The sequence below is a fragment of the Haliotis rufescens genome, unplaced genomic scaffold, assembly GCF_023055435.1.
Source record: "Haliotis rufescens isolate VD_foot unplaced genomic scaffold, xgHalRufe1.0.p SCAF_17, whole genome shotgun sequence".
Lineage (NCBI taxonomy): Eukaryota > Metazoa > Mollusca > Gastropoda > Lepetellida > Haliotidae > Haliotis > Haliotis rufescens.
In genome coordinates, this window is record NW_025963857.1 from 21,805,646 (window position 1) to 21,819,950 (window position 14,305).

General features: G+C 41.1%; 1 protein-coding gene across 5 annotated transcripts in view; it reads right to left on the reverse strand.

Moving 5' to 3' along the window:
* Nucleotides 1-4,250: 4,250 nt before the first annotated feature.
* The window catches only part of LOC124133965 (protein naked cuticle homolog 2-like), a 116,820-nt gene continuing 106,765 nt past the window's right edge, over nucleotides 4,251-14,305 (reverse strand). For all 5 annotated transcript variants that reach the window (XM_046498571.2, XM_046498570.2, XM_046498574.2 and 2 more), the window contains 2 exons: nucleotides 12,383-12,789; nucleotides 4,251-7,160 (listed from right to left, as the gene is read on the reverse strand). In XM_046498571.2, the coding sequence (XP_046354527.1) occupies nucleotides 6,512-7,160; nucleotides 12,383-12,789 (1,056 nt within the window). In that variant the 3' untranslated portion in view covers nucleotides 4,251-6,511. The remainder of the gene's footprint in view (nucleotides 7,161-12,382; nucleotides 12,790-14,305) is intronic.

The window sequence follows — 14,305 nt, forward strand, 5'->3', positions numbered from 1 at the left end:
TCTCCTGTACACATCTTGTAGATGTGTCTCCTGTTCACATCTTGTAGATCTGTCTCCTGTACACATCTTGTAGGTCTGTCTCCTGTACACATCTTGTAGGTCTGTCTCCTGTACACATCTTGTAGATGTGTCTCCTGTACACATCTTGTAGACCTGTCTCCTGTACACATCTTGTAGATCTGCCTCCTGTACACATCTTGTAGGTCTGTCTCCTGTACACATCTTGTAGGTCTGTCTCCTGTACACATCTTGTAGGTCTGTCTCCTGTACACGTCCTGTAGGTCTGTCTCCTGTACACATCTAGTAGGTCTGTCGCCTTTACACATCTTGTAGATTTGTCTCATGTACACATCTTGTAGGTCTGTCTCATGTACACATCTTGTAGATCTGTCTCATGTACACATCTTGTAAATTGCTCTCCTGTACATATCTTGTGGATCTGTCTCCTGTGCATATATTGTTGATCTGTCTCCTTTACACATATGTCTACAGTCTAGAACTGTATGACGGCGGTCTGCAAATAATCGAGTCTGGACCAGACAATCCAGTGATTGACATCATGAGCATTGATCCACGCAATTGGGAAACAATGACATGCATCAACCAAGTCAGCGAGCCTGACCATCTGGTCATGTGAGATTAGGAACGGGGTGAATCTGGGTATGTGAGACTAGGAATAGGGTGAATCTGGGCATGTGAGACTAGGAACGGGGTGAATCTGGGCATGTGAGACTAGGAACGGGGTGAATCTGGGCATGTGAGATTAGGAACGGGGTGAATCTGGGCATGTGAGATTAGGAACGGGGTGAATCTGGGCATGTGAGATTAGGAAGGGGGTGAATCTGGGCATGTGAGATTAGGAACGGGGTGAATCTGGGCATGTGAGATTAGGAAGGGGGTGAATCTGGGCATGTGAGATTAGGAGCGGGGTGAATCTGGGCATGTGAGATTAGGAACGGGGTGAATCTGGGTGTGTGAGATTTCTGCTGTTGCTTGATGCAGCCCTTGTGTATATGGACCTAGATATTAAGACGCACAAAACGTCAAGCGATCTTTATAGGCCACAGCTCAAAACACAATTCGCGTGAATATTAATGCCCTAAAAGCGATGGCTATTTTTTGAATGATTAGAATACGAAAGCAAAGTAATATAACTTTGCCTCCAAAAGGTGTTTACATGGAAACGAGATTGAAATAAATTTAGAGATTAACGTGCGAAATAAATTCAGAATATTTACTTAACGTTTAAACATTTAGCTCAAGAGATGTGGCGATTGGATCATATTTCTGATCACTAATTACCAAGAAAGGTCAAGGACGCCGAGATCGCAAGTCCTGATTTGGCCCAGCAATATCTATTTCTGTTCATCGGCCGATTAGGCAATGTTTTATCAGCAATGATAACTTACAACACGTAAATATACCTTCAACAACATTGGTAACATGTACGTCATGGTGAAACCTTAGTCACACAGATGCCGCAGAGAAGCGAAGCTCTATTATGAGACACTACTGAAGAGAGTGAGTGAGTGAGTGAGTGAGTTGGTTTAATGCCGCTTTTAACAGTATTCCAGTTATTTCACGGCGTGTCAGCTTGATGTGGGAGGAAAGCCCGAAGTGATGCAGGTCTCAGACGTTTACCACTTCGGTGAAACCCACGAACACGGGTATGGTGCTGACAAACCTGGAAACATAATCGGGTCGAACCGGGATTCGAATCCACAATCATAGGTTTCTGGCGTGTTCAAGGGGCGCAACTCTGCACAGCGAATCGCGGCGCCTTACACGACTGGGCCACCCGTGCCCCCTACTGAAGAGAGACATTTTTGTGGTACTGCTATGCTATGACGTCACATACATGTTTTGACTTACTCCTATTCAGATTCCCTCTCCAGCCATAGAGATCGACATTTTGACAATTATTTCGTGATATTGTCGAAACCAAGAATCTCACACCTGTGTCTTGTATTGCAAACAAAATATTTCGGAGGCGTCTCGATCAATATTTGATATCAGAAGACACTCAGCCGAGATTCTATTTACTAGTATCCTCCAAAGTTATCCTTCCAACTGTTTCAGTTTGCAAACAGCCAGAACCAGTGTCTTGAGTGTGAAAAGTTCAGCTAACCAGCGCGGTAGACATGTTAGTGATGCCATTTGACTGTGACGTCGTGGTATCTGATTACGTCACATTGGTCCGCAGAGCATTATCTCCTGGGGGATTTCCTTGATATCACCCATGTGGTTTTTATATACATTATGAGATTCATGTATCTCCATTCTATCCTGAAAAGTACTCTGGGCCGATTTGCTACCAGAGCTTCTTTTGGGAAGTGATGTCTCGCCCTCGAATATCAGTAACTCTTCGCGAAATCTATTTCGTAGTCCTGCCCATGACCGTGGAATATATTTATTCTATGGAAAAAAAATATCTAGAAATTCATACAAAAGCAAGTCTAGCCAGCTCAAGCTAGCTCAAGCTAGCTCTATTCCACAGCATAGGGAATTTATTTTTATATTTAGAGTCAAGAAGGATATTGTGTAATATAAGATTTCAGAGACTAAACGTTAGTCTATCTCTTTCGCAGTTGAGTGTTATTTGATTGGACGGCTATTTCAAGATTGTGTCACGTGGATCTAGATTCAATACGAAGCTATTATAGCAACTGGGTCCAGCATGTTTATCATAAATAATGGAGAAATAATACACTAGGTGGTTGATGATAACATATATATATATATATATATATATATATCCTATATCCTATATCCTATATCCTATAGGCCCTAGGGCTATCCCAGTTATACAATACATAGCTGTATAGTGACAGCTAGTATCCCGATGTATATCTGAGTTATACAATACGTCCATGTATAGTGACAGTTGCCCTAATCAGTATCCCGATGTATATCTGAGTTAAACAATACGTCCATGTATAGTGACAGTTGCCCTAATCAGTCTCCCGATGTATATCTGAGTTAAACAATACGTCCATGTATAGTGACAGTTGCCCTTATCAGTATCCCAATGTATATCTGAGTTATACAATACGTCCATGTGTAGTGACAGTTGCCCTAATCAGTATCCCGATGTATATCTGACTTATACAATACGTCCATGTAAAGTGACAGTTGCCCTAATACGTATCCTGATGTATATTCAACTTTTTTTTACAAAAATCCAACTTTTTTAATTTGTGGAAAAGGTTTCAAGCCGCAGAGGTCTACAGGCACAGATATGGCTACTGCCCTCGCAAAGTTGTTTGGAAATTTACATCTCCAAAGTTGGCAAAACTTATAAAATGCCTTTGCTAGTTACACATTTACACATTTACACACTGCTTTTCAGTATATTAGACTGTTCTTATGATAATGATAGCAATTATCCCTGTAGTTTAATATGTTTATCCAGATTCCCGATGGTTAATTCTGACTCGATTGCTGAATGACCAGGGCGACGCCATGTTTGTTTATAAACACTGAAAGTAGTCCGTACTTGACCTTTGATATTTGCATCTCTATCCGCATATGACCCCAACGGATATCGTTTATATCCGTTGGCTTTATCCTGCTGAGAAACCTACCCATTATATGATAAATAGATGTATAGTGTCAGTTGCCCTAATACATATCCTGATGTATATCTAAGTTATACAGTACATCCATGTCTTGTGACAATTGCCCTAATCAGTATCCTGATATATATCTGAGTTATACAATACATCCATCTATATTCCAGTCATATGACACAGATGTCTCATGACACTTGTCATAATCAGTGAGTGAGTATGGTTTAACGCCACTTTTAGCAATATTCCAGCAATATCACGGCGGGGGACAACAGAAATGGGCTCCACACATTGTACCATTGTCGGGAATCAAACCCGGGTCTTCATCATGACAAGCGAACACATTAGTTACTTCCTGACAAGTGTGAGTGAGTGAGTATGGTTTTACGCCGCTTTTAGCAATATTCCAGCAATATCATGGCGGGGGACACCAGAAATGTCGGGAATCGAACCCAGGTCTTCGGCGTGACGAGCTAACGCTTTAACCACCAGGCTACCCGACCACACCTTTCCTGACAAGAGCTACAGTCATGATGTGGTGAAACCGATGCTGCTGTCCTGTTTCAAGGACTTCTGGCTTTGTCATACAGAAAGTGGAGAACCGCGGTAGGTATTTTGCTGGCAGGTTTTGTCCAGCATACATACTCATATTTGTCACATTTTATCAAAGTAAACACAGAATTGGATGTCAACAAAACCTTTTATTTTTTCTGGTAGATTGTGAGTACAAGGGTAGTATAAACAGTCTGCAGTACACAAACCTGGGAGATGCCTCTCACTCACCTGTCTTCCATCATCAATTCTATACCACGAGCAACAAGAATCTCCTACATCACTACGCAGGTAAATTGATAGCTCTCAGAAAAGAGTAATTCCTCAACACAACCTGATTTCTATCAATTACCCGCCCAAAATTTCAAAAAAATAATTGACAAAATATTGAAAATACACAATTTCAGGTGTGTGTTTTACGAGTTATGAACTAAAATATGAACAGAGGCTTATTCTCATGCTTAGTAAAACCATCTCAAAATTTATATAAGACTGTTAATTAGTCCTTGTATTTCAAAATATGTCATGCACTATTCTGATATTGTGGCCAGAATGAAAGGATAATAATTTGAATTTCTTTAAAGTATTAACAAGAGTACACTTAGAGCTGATGATGGAGAACCCGCACCAACACACAGAACGACATCCTGTGCTTACAACCAGACTGTCTGGAACCAATATTTAAGCATCAAAACACGTACCTTTCAAACCAGGCAGAAAAATCACTATATAGATCAGGCATAACAACAGCCAACCGAAAAAGAGCACTCTAGTTCTTCACTTAGTGGTCAGCCAATCAGGACCATTGTTACAGATTGTCAGATGAGACAAAAAATGTGTGAAAACTAAATAGCAATCAAGATAATTTCTCATCTATGTCTGAGGAAATGTTTTCAATGTTCGTTTCGAGCCATAGCATTTCTGCCTAGGTTAACTTGAATTCCAAAAAAATGAGTTTCAATAAGAGAATTCAAAAGTGGGCTTGTTGGGCAATTACAGTGTTTCGGTCGGCCTGTTTTTATTCCTGTTGAATGTAGTCAGTTTTCTGATACAAAGACAACACAATTTTGAGCAGGAATTCTCAAATAGTCACTTAAATAATCTCATCTCCAACACATGCATCTACAGTAGGAGGCTGGTATAGGTCAGTTTCAAATGTTACAGTGAAGTACAGCATTCACACAATGTGTTTGTTACCATGGAAATATGAAACTGATTAAATTAATGAAGAAAATGATGAAAACACAATAATTAGATGCGGCCCAATATTATACAGGGGACTGAACAGTCTACATCCAGAAAGCAAAGGTGATGTAACATTTGTGAAAATAGCAGAAATATGACTTTCATAAAGCTCACAACGGGTTGTAGTTGTTATTCTGTGAATCTCAGTTCAATACAACTTTGTTATCACTGGGACAACACCAGACTGGCCTCTTGAGATTAAAACCGACTTCACAATCCAATTACTTGACATTTCTTCAGCTTGCGTGAACATACTCTATAACAAATATAACCTCATGACGTTTCCAATATGGAAAGGTGTATTTCTAAACGATTACACAACAATTTGGATTATGCCTTAAAACCATTAATTAACAGCAGTAAACAAGTTCATCAAATATCATAAATAAATTTTATCTTAACAAAATGATCAAACTCGCAGGAAAACTGTCTCAGAAAGCAATTTACACCTGTTGAAAATGAATCAACAAAATTGGATTTCCCTCAGAACCTTTGTAATTAGTCTACAACAGTTCACAATGTATCGTCCAGGGATTGGCTGCACAAATATCCAGTCCTTTGTACATGCACATTTTTCACACAACATTTTGTCCAATAACGATCTCGGCCGAAAATATACACCCTGACTAGCAATAGGCCGAGGTATAGTTGATACTGAAGTCAAGTGCATAAATATAGACTACATACATAATATACAATATTCACAAGTCTGGTTTCTGTACAACTGGCGTGAATGATAGCAAACGAGAATAGAAACATAATCTTGCAAGAGGTAGATTGAGCCATTCTGCTCATGTCCATACACAAGCAGTGGCCAAAGTCAAGGTCACTTTCGGCCAATCAGAATCAAGAAGGCAGTAACCCACTTCATAAAGACAACACAAAAAGTCTTCCCTGTTCCAGACAGGAAGTGATGTCACTTTACAAATGCATCATGGGATTTCATGTTGCCCTATTGAGGACTGGCAGAGTGTTTTTGTACAGAGACTCAATGGTTGCATTGTGGCGAAAAGTAGTAAGAAATGCATGTGATCTCATTTCAAAGATCTCACTGGCCAATATGGCAGTGCTTAAATGCACAAAAAAAATAAATATTTATTCTTGCTGAGTCTGTTGCATGTGCTCTTCCGTGGGCGGGTTGGTTGTCATGCTTCATAATAGTGATGGTAGTGATGATGGTGGTGATGCTCATGTATGTGGTGATGTTCATGACGCTGCACCATCACATGCTCTCCCTCCATCTCCCATGCATGTTCCCGCTCAATCCACTCTGCGACTTGTTGCATTGCTAGTCCATGATCCTTCTCTCTGTGCCGATGGCGCCGGTGGTAGTGTGGCGACACAGTGGCGGGCACATGTGCTGGTAAACTCACTGGTCGGAACTTGCTGCTGTGCTTGTGAGGGGACGAGGGGTTTTTCGAATGTCCTTTTGGGGAACATACAGCCGTTGTTTCCTGGGGGTCAAATGACCTCGACCTTGGGTGGTCTGGTTTTGAACCTTCTAAATGTTTCGCTAAACGTTCTGATTCTCTTTTCACATTGTCAAATTTTTTGGTCACATCATGTGACCTTGACCTGTGGTGGCCAGTTTGCACAAAACCCGATCCTGCTGTGGGCACAGTAGGATTATTCTGAAACTTTGACGTATTGTTCTCCACCCCAGCAAGGTCAAGGTAGTAGTTCCTTCGGTCCTGACTCTCTTTTGGGCGATCTTCGTGTGAGCAATGGTTTCTATGACGACGCTTGTGATGGTGCTGATGTTCCATCATGTTGCGACAGTCGCTATGGTGACGTCTGAAAAACAACAACAATATTTTAACATCATATCAGCAAACAAAGACTAAAAGAAGAAACAGCATTAAAAAGATTAACTCATTTGCAAAAGTACCCAAAACTATATACGTACAAGGATCTCATCCTCAGTGAGTTATTACACCAGCATCCGGAAGTCAAATGCCTGTTCAGAGAAATGAGCGAAAACAGTGCCAACAAGTGAAGATATCAGAGTCTAGAACTGTGTGACCTGTCTGTCAGAAGTGAGGAAGTCTGACTGACTAGAAAGACCTATCTCCTGATGGCAGCAGACTTGGACAAGTGCAGGCTGTCAGTGAAGAGGAACAGTAACATCCTGAGCTCATCAACAACACTGGCCTGAACTCTCTCCCTCGGCCACCAAGTGTGTAGCAGTGGTAGGAACAGACACAGGAATGCTCATTAGGCATCACAGGCCATGCTGAGCATACATCCAAACCTGTCCCCCCACTCCCCTAAACTATCTCCCCCTTCTGCAACTGTATTCTTCACTGCATCCCCCATCCCTAGATTTACATTTAGTCTCAGAAAAGAAATATTTCAAGTTGATGTTTTCAAATTGTCTTTTAATATATGATAGAAAAGAGCCCAGAGAATCTCTTCCAATAGATGAAATCTAGACTAGAACATTGTGTTCTGTAATAAAAGATTTCAGACTATATGTTAGTCTATAGACTTGCTAAAGACTTAACTTGTTTTGAGTTTATGGTTATTTATGAGGTCTGTACGAGAGATCATCCCCTCCCCTCTCCCTGAGCAACTTATTCCCACCCCTCCCCTACAGGCCATCCTACTCCCCTTGCATATATTCTATCATCCCTCCCATCCCTCTTTCCCTGACCACCCATCACTCTACTCCCTTGCATACACTGTCCTGCCATCTCTCCCACACCCCGACAACCCTCTCCTATCTGTCCCCTTCATACCACCTCACTCCCCTGGAATATTCACTACCCTTCCAACCCTACCCCACCCCAACAACCCTACTCCCATCCGTCCCCTTGATACCACCCTACTCCCTTGCATACACTCCCCCTGCCATCTTTCCCCCACCTTGACAACCCTTTCCCAGCCATCACCCGCATACCACTCAGCATCCCTTGCATACACTCTGCCCTGCCACCCCAAACCCCCACACCCACCAACAACCCTCTTCGATCTGTCCCCTTCATACCTACCCCCTCCCCTCCCCGGAATATACACTCCCCTGCCAACCCTACCCCACCCCAACAACCCTCTCCCATTTGTCCCCTTCATACCTACCCCCTCCCCTCCCCGGAATATGCACTCCCCTGCCATCCCTCCCCCACCCCGCCAACACTCTCCAATCTGTCCCCTTCATACCTACCCCCCCATCCCCTCCCCGGAATATACACTCCCCTGCCATCCCTCCCCCACTGACAACATTCCAACATCCTCCACGTGCAACTCCCCACTGTGTAATGCTTGCCCCTGACCCTCCTGTCTTTGATCAACAAATCTGTACCCTAGGGGTTGCATACCTGACAATTCTTCCCTAAACATGTTTCTTTAACCACAGGAAATGTTATAATTTGAACCATAGTTTCAATCTGGCTTATCTGATCAATGTTCGAGTCTGTTGTCAGTAAACAGTCCATCTCCACCTTCATCAGCAACATGATTTCCAAATATTGATACAACTGTAATATACTGATTTAGTTTATCACACAAATATTTCTTTCCTTGAGACAATATTTTCAAAATAAAGCCGCATAAAATTGCTTTCCTGTTTTCAGACAAGCTATACGCGTATATTTTGATTTATAAAATCAAACAAATATAATCTTCTATTTCTTATATTTAAACATACATCTAACCCTGGCAAACATATATTATTCTATTATTCTGTTTCCTGCATTTTGCCATGTTGAGAAAGAAAACTTGTAAAACAGTAAATTAAATTAGCCAGCCTTAAATAAATTCAGACTCTCAATTAAATAAAATTAAAGACATAATCAAATATTGTAAATATGTTGAAATGTCACCCGATCTGTGTCGGCTATCTGATCACTTTTACTACTGTTCCAGTATAGGACTAATTTCTACCCGACGTCGCCCTCATCACCACACCCACCCCTCATCTCAAGATGTGGCAACAACATCCCCACCATTACCAGTACCATCTCCACATTCCCCTGGTCAGATATAACTGCATTCCCCTGGTCAGATATAGCTCGTATGTCACAATAACACCCCCTTGTAAAATATTCCATAGCTCTCTACGCATTCCCCTGGTCAGATATAGCTGCATTCCCCTGGTCAGATATAGCTCGTATGTCACAACAACACCCCCTTGTAAGATATACCATAGCTCGTATTTCACTACAAAACCAATAAGTTTGACCAAAGGTCAGTGCCAACTGGACACTGCATGACTCTAATGACTAATGTCTGCCAGATGAGATAGGTGTCTGCCAGTCGGACATACCATTGCTGCCACCTAGACAAAACAAAACCAGCAGCCCAGAGAGATATACAGGCAAAGCCTTCCTGCCTTGAATACACTGACTCAGGATAGTTATGTGTATAGTGATTGCATCAGCACATTGTTGTGCGTATCTTATAACAGATGGAACGGGGATGTAAGAACAACTGCATGAGCAGACATGTGATACAGACATTATCACACAGAAACATATGTGATAAGCCTGCATACAAGTCCTCACCATATGGATGTGTGACACGTGTCATAACACATGGCTGAAGCTACACACATATTCCATATGCTATGCCATTACATCACATAAACATAAACAATCAATTAGGATTACTTAACTTAGCCTTGGCGCATTAAAGCAACTTTAATGTGCCAAGATTTTTTTGCCCTCTTTTTCTCTTTAATACAAATCCTCATGTTTGCACTTTTAAGGTTCAATAAATAATTACCATTTTTGCATGCTATATAGAATATTTATGATAAATTTCATTGCGTAACAATCACACTATTTTCTATGACTGGAATATTCATACCCTGCAAATGAGTATCGATAAATCTATGGTATTAATAGTCAAGGAAATGTTTCTGAATTAAAGTTCACTCCTCAACTGATAAAATTGCATGATTAGATTTTAATTTTCAAGTTCAGCCCAAACTAAAATCAATGCTGTGCCTATCATCCTAGAAATTGCCTGTTCTTTAGCCTGATTACATCACAGCCTCATCTGCCCTGCTCCACCAGCAATCCTCGCAGGGTTAGTGTGACAGCGGCTGTAACAGCATCTGCCTCATTAGCAGCACAGTCTAATGAGGGGAGTTCGTTAGCCCTCCCTCAGCTGCGGCAATGTCTAGCCACACTAACAAGACCAAACAACGAGGCCCAACAATGAACCTAACACTCTGCATCAGTCCACTGAATACCTTTCATATTAGCTGGTCTAGATCGTAGTTTATTTCCAAGGGACAAATAAATCTTGAGTTGACTAGCCTATGCTACATAAGCTTCTAATGTTATTAATCACTCTAGTTTAGCCTGTGTGTTTGTAGATTTATAACTTGAATTTGTTGATATGTAACTTTTATATAATTACTGATTTTTTTAAGACAGGTGACCAACTAGCTCTTTTTATTGTAGTATGATTTGGGGTTTGAATAATTAAATTCAATGAACTGGCAATATGTATCACCTGGCTTATACTCCTCAGTAGTAGTGATAAAGTAACATAAATAAAGTCAATATAAAGATGGACACAGCAGACAATTAGAATAAGGGTAAAGACTACCACTTCCTGACCTTTCTAGTGGTCAGACAGGGATACCACAGACAAAGGTTACTACTGATGATATGGACTATAACACACATCTGTGGGAAGGGGAGATAACTCCAGTAGCTTATACAAGGGTGATCTTTCCTGGGTGGCAACACTGTAAATAGCTGATCATCTACCTCATGTTGTAGACTAAATACATGCTGGTGGTGGGAGAACACATGGGTGAGTGAGTGAGTTTGTGTTTAAGTCTTGGAATGGTGACAATCAGTGTCAGGTTAAATATTGACAATATTCCTTGCCCTGCAAATGGGCATTGATAAATCTATGGTACCGATAAATATGGAAATTTGTCTGAATATCGACAAGGACTTAAGTGAGGGAGTTGAGGTTATCCTTGCTTTCATCAATGTTCCAACAGCATCTTGCCAGGGAAATGAGCTCAATGCATTGTGCCTCTGTGGGGAATCAAACCCAGAACATTGGTGTGATGAGTGAATGCTTTAACCACTAGGCTACCTCACCACCCCACTGATGGTTATACAGGATCACTCTGAGTCACCAATTGCGTGGATCAATGTTTATGTCAATCACTGGATTGTCTGATCCAGACTCGATTATTTACAGACCGCCGTCATATAACTGGAATATTGCTGAGTGTGGCGTTAAACAACAAAAACAAACAAAGAAACTATCAGTTATCTCCTTACTAACACAGTAGTTAGAATAGAAAAACAAGACTTCATACATATTATAAGTAGAACTAAGGAAGAAAACTGTACCTCCATATATCCACAATAGTCAAGATCTATAATGAACTTCTAGTTCCAAGTTGGCGTGCTGAGCAGTCGAATGTAATCTCCCTGACTGAAGACAGGTACATTTAGTACCCATCCCTAGGGATCAGGAATCAGGTGACCGAGACGACATGAGAGTTCTCTGACTACCGGCATTGTGTCTTGCCAACACCTCTCCCTGATCATGTTACCTGTGTGGCATATCTGATCACAATCTGATCACCTATCATCCACACAATCGTTACTTATATAATTCTTTGAGTCTTAGTCTGTCACTCATAAGAGATCGTGTGACCGACATTCATCACCGATCGTGTGACCGACATTCATCACCGATCGTGTGACCGACATTCATCACAGATCGTGTGACTGACATTCATCACCGATCGTGTGACTATGTGGCTTGATTCAACTTAACCATGGAGAATGGTGATTCATATTGAACTCTATGACATATAAGCTACATATTGTCTCCACAATCATGCTTGCTTCACAAGTTAGATATGATCCTACCCAAAATACATACCCTTTGTGACATACCCGACATGATTAATGTGCCGCCCCTGATCGTTCTGTGTGTGTGTGTGTGATCCTTTGGATCACGTGATACCCCTTCTATCATAGAACATACTGAACTGTCTGATGTGATCCTACTGATCACGTGATCAGAGTGTGACATACCTGAGCTGTTTAATGTGGTTCCTCTCCATGTTCTCCTGCACCAGCTCCACCAACTGCTGCTGATCCTCCAGACTCAACTGGTTGCGAGTCGTCGTCGTCGTAGTTGTTGTTGTCTTTGTTCCAGTTACTGCCGCTGCACTCTGTGTCTCGTTATTCACCTTCGCAGAGCCTGGCTGCATCAAGTTGTTCAGTTTGGACAACTCCTTGATTCTGATGGAGTCTTTGGTTTTACTTTCTTTGGCCTTGCCATTCTCCTTGCCCTTCGTTGGAGATGCCCTCTGTACCTGAATCTGAGTATTATCCTGCCCCACTGTGAGACGTAGCTTCAGCGTCTTTGTACCATTTGGCGGCAACTTGATGGACGATCCAACTGCATCATACAGTGCTTTGAGTAAACTGGCTAGATCCTGAAAATATAATTTCAGTGATATGAGAAGAATGCATAAAGAAAATTCTAACTTTTGAAATCATATTGATAATCAATAGTACGGGTACTCAACATTTGCTAAGGACCACACCTTTGACTAAAGATGACTATTTCGGTCATTAGCAAATGTTGATTAGTATCTATCATAACCATGTGACTTATTTTCATTCTTTGGACAGGATACATTGACTAGTTTCCATCCCCTTTGATGCGGAGAAGAATAGGTTTTCAGCAACCCATGCTTGCTGTAAAAGGCGAGTATGCTTATTGTAAGAGGCGACTAACGGGATCGGGTGGTCAGATTCGCTTACAGGGTTTATGCATGTCATCATATCCCAATTGCGTAGATTGATACTCATGATGTCAATCACTGGAATATCTGGTCCAGACTCCATTATTTACAAACCACCGTCATAAAGCTGTAATATTGCTAAGTGTGGCATTAAACAACAAACAAAGCAATCCCCTTTAATAACTTTTATAATTCTAGTCTTGTTTGATGCAAACAGATGGTCAAGCCTCTTTCTAATTCAAAAGTTAAAATGTACAATAAAAAATATAAACAACAATTCAAACAAATTCTGATGGTGAAATATCTTGTCAAATATCCCCCAAAGCTCAGTATTTACATATATTATAACAATATTAAAGGAATTTTGAATAAAATTAATGAAATAAGTTGCAAACATAAGTCCAGATATACAATAAACACGTTTTATATCCAGACAGTGTAATTATGTTGGAGAAAAAATATCAAAACTCATTATGGCATGTATAATGCACACACCCCTTCTACACAGCTGTGTTTTTGGGGAAAAAAGTGTGCACTATACTCCAGAAAATACGGTAGTATATTTTCATGCTGCAAGAGTCAATAACGCACACTTTCATAACACCTCATATGTGAGGCTTTCACACTCCTCAGCTAGAACTGCTGCACTTGATTCCGCATGGAACTCTTCAAGCAGGAAGTTAACAATATTTCCAAATGTGCTACACATCAGGAGAGGCTAGAAGTTCCTGACAGAATGGACGTTAACAGCAGAGATGGGAGCACGCCTTTCATCACCTGTCCTTATAGATAGCACAACAACTGATGTATCATCAGTGTACATGAATACACACAGTGTAAGGGCCCTGGTGGGGTGAAGGATCAACTGTTACGAGACGTTTAGCATACTGACACCATCATAGTTTAGTCCTGCGTGATCAGTGAGTGAGTGAGTATTGTTTTACCGCTTTTACGCAATATTCAAGCAACATCACGGCAGGGGAGACCACAAATGGGTTTCACACATTGTACCAATGTGGGAATTGAACCCAGGTCTTCAGCATGACGAGCAAACACTTTAACCACTAGGCTATCCCACTGCCCCAATGGGTAATCCAATGTGTACTAATATTTAAACCAATATTACATAGAGATGCCCTGTTTGGAAGGATTGATTGGGCTTCCTCAGATTTTTTGTTTTGTTCGTTGTTTAATGCCGCACTCA